This window comes from Vespa velutina, chromosome 15 (genome assembly GCF_912470025.1).
Source record: "Vespa velutina chromosome 15, iVesVel2.1, whole genome shotgun sequence".
NCBI lineage: Eukaryota > Metazoa > Arthropoda > Insecta > Hymenoptera > Vespidae > Vespa > Vespa velutina.
In genome coordinates, this window is record NC_062202.1 from 867,501 (window position 1) to 870,000 (window position 2,500).

General features: G+C 28.0%; 1 protein-coding gene and 1 long non-coding RNA gene across 5 annotated transcripts in view; one reads left to right on the forward strand and one right to left on the reverse strand.

Moving 5' to 3' along the window:
- LOC124954610 (plipastatin synthase subunit B) overlaps positions 1-2,500 on the reverse strand; it is an 11,430-nt gene that overhangs the window by 4,477 nt on the left and 4,453 nt on the right. For all 4 annotated transcript variants that reach the window (XM_047507795.1, XM_047507796.1, XM_047507798.1 and 1 more), the window contains exons 5-7: positions 1,929-2,155; positions 1,601-1,663; positions 679-889 (exon numbers count right to left, since the gene is read on the reverse strand). In XM_047507795.1, the coding sequence (XP_047363751.1) occupies positions 679-889; positions 1,601-1,663; positions 1,929-2,155 (501 nt within the window). The remainder of the gene's footprint in view (positions 1-678; positions 890-1,600; positions 1,664-1,928; positions 2,156-2,500) is intronic.
- Positions 1,927-2,500, forward strand: part of LOC124954613 — a 4,848-nt gene continuing 4,274 nt past the window's right edge. Inside the window, exon 1 of the long non-coding RNA XR_007102588.1 lies at positions 1,927-2,095. This is a non-coding gene — a long non-coding RNA (uncharacterized LOC124954613). The remainder of the gene's footprint in view (positions 2,096-2,500) is intronic.

Here is a 2,500-nt window from a genome sequence, read left to right on the forward strand (position 1 = left end):
AAAATTACTACTTAATTTCTCTTTCAGAATTTTAGAAATCAGAAAAAATTTTAATTTTTCATAGATTTTAAATGTCATATTTCTCAACGCAATTTAACATGTCGTTTAATCTCTAATTGACATTTTTGTATTTTTATTTCTAATTATGATTTCGAACGTTAGATTGCTTGAAAAAAATCGGAGGATAAATAAAAAAAAAAAAGCGGAAATGTTAGAACAATTGTGACATTTCAAGAATCTTCTTGGAAAAAATAAATGTATTTCCGGGGGCATGGAGAGAGAGAGAGAGAGAGAGAGAGAGAGAGAGAGGAGAGAGAAAAAGAGAGAAAAAGAAAAATACGAATGTGTTCTTGATTTTATTGACTATAGAGAGTTTGAAATTAATAAACTTTGTTTTTGATTAGTTCCTCATGATCGAAGTACATGCGAATAACTTTAAATATTTTATCGTTTGGAGAAAATCAAAGAATAATTTTTTTCTTTTATTTCTTTTTTATTTTTCAAGATTATTTGTCTACGATAGAGAAATGACTACTATATGGACAGATGACTACTAGAATGGAGAGAGAGTTGATTCTAATCATAGCTCGTCATTGATAATTAGTTCGATTAGAATGTGTTAAGAAAGATAAGAATAGAAAAAGAACAAAGAAATTTAAGTGAAGAAGTGAAACTTACCGATAGGTATTTTCTCTGATATCTCTAGATCGTTACGACTGTGCATTATATGGTAAGTGACATCTCCCATGATCTCGGTGCTACCATAAAAATTTGCCAGCATCTTATTATCACCATGAAAGGTTATAAAGAACTGGTCTGCTAAGGAAATCGATAACGTCTCGCCAGAACAGATCCAAAGTTTTAAAGAAGGCAGGGAGTTTTGTTTATTCTGAAAGATCAAGGAAAAGTCAAATAGATCGAGATAAAATCTTTCTCTCTTCTATGCAAAATAGACAACGAGTTTTGCTTATTTTGGTAGATCAAGAAAAGGTTAAGTAGATCATGGTAAAATCTTTTTCTCATTAGTACAAAATTGCAAATAAAGGAACTAGTTTTTTGCTTATTATAGAAGATTAGGAAACATCAAATTTTTCTCGAGATAAAATCTTTCCTTTTATATAATCCTTAGTATTTCGAAATAAATTTGCTTTCACAACTTGTATTTTTATGTAAGAGTTCTACATTTCTAATGCATTTTACAGATAATTATAACTATCAAAGTTCATAAATTATCCTTATTATCTTTATAAAAGTAAATTAAAATTTTATGGAAAATAATTGATAATGTCAGTTGAAATCTACACATGCATATTATCTATTTATCTTTGTTATTTCCTTTTTCTCACGTGTTATACTCATTATTATTTACATAATATTTTCAATTAATTATTACAATGTCCTTGTATCGATAGTTCATTAAGTATTAAGAATATCTGTATAAGAATTAGAAATGAGAAAATGTGAACTAATCGTGGCCTTGTTGATTTTTTTTTTCATTCATTTCTGCTTTTTCTTTTTCTTTTTTTATTTTATTTTCTCTCTTTTTTAAATATTTCCGTGATATATTTGATATACTTTGGAATCGATCAATCGATCTTACCTGTAATTTAAAATACATCAGCATAGATTGTAGGAGAGATGGCACCAAAACCAGTCGTTGAATCTGAAAACGTGAATGTCAATTTTTTTATTTAGCATCGTAATCGCTGATGAAACAGAATGATTTCATATCTCCTCCTGTTTACGTCTGTGTACATTTTTTTTCTTTTTTTGTTTTACTTTTTTTCCCCCTCAGTTTTTCCCGTCTATTTCATCATCCCTCCCTCATATATTTCTCTTATGTTTTATCATAATTTCTATAAATACGTTTTATCTTTCTTTTCTACGTACGTATAACAAAAACATATAAAAAAGGATTTAATTCTCACCTTGTGCTTTTCCAAAGTTTGTACGAATCTTTCTGGATTTTTCGTTACTTCCCTGGGAACGACGACCAATGTACGACCTTGTAACAATGGACCCCAAATTTCTGGCACACTATCGACGAACGTTAAAGCCGTTTTAAAGATGCAACGATTCTCGTTCGTCCAATAAGGTAATTCCCGCCATTGCCAGTTCAATCGATTCAATATTGTTGAGTGACGTATCAGGACACCTTTATATATATATATATATATATATATATATATATATTTTTTTTTTTTTTTTTTTTTTAGTTTGTATTTATTTATTTATTTATTTATTTTAAATATTATCATTCGTGAGATTATGAAGTGAAAAAGTAAACAAAAAAAAATATGTTTTTTTATTAGGAAAGATAAAGGCATACACAAAGGCAGGGTCAAAATAGTTTCTGAATGATTCGTAAAAATCAATTATATTCTTTTTCAAGATCTTTTAGAGTAGTACTTTTTTTAAATTGTAAAAGCCTAACAGAAAGTTGCCTAAAGAGTATCAAAAAGGAGTAATTGATTTTTAATATCACATAAAAACTTTAAGC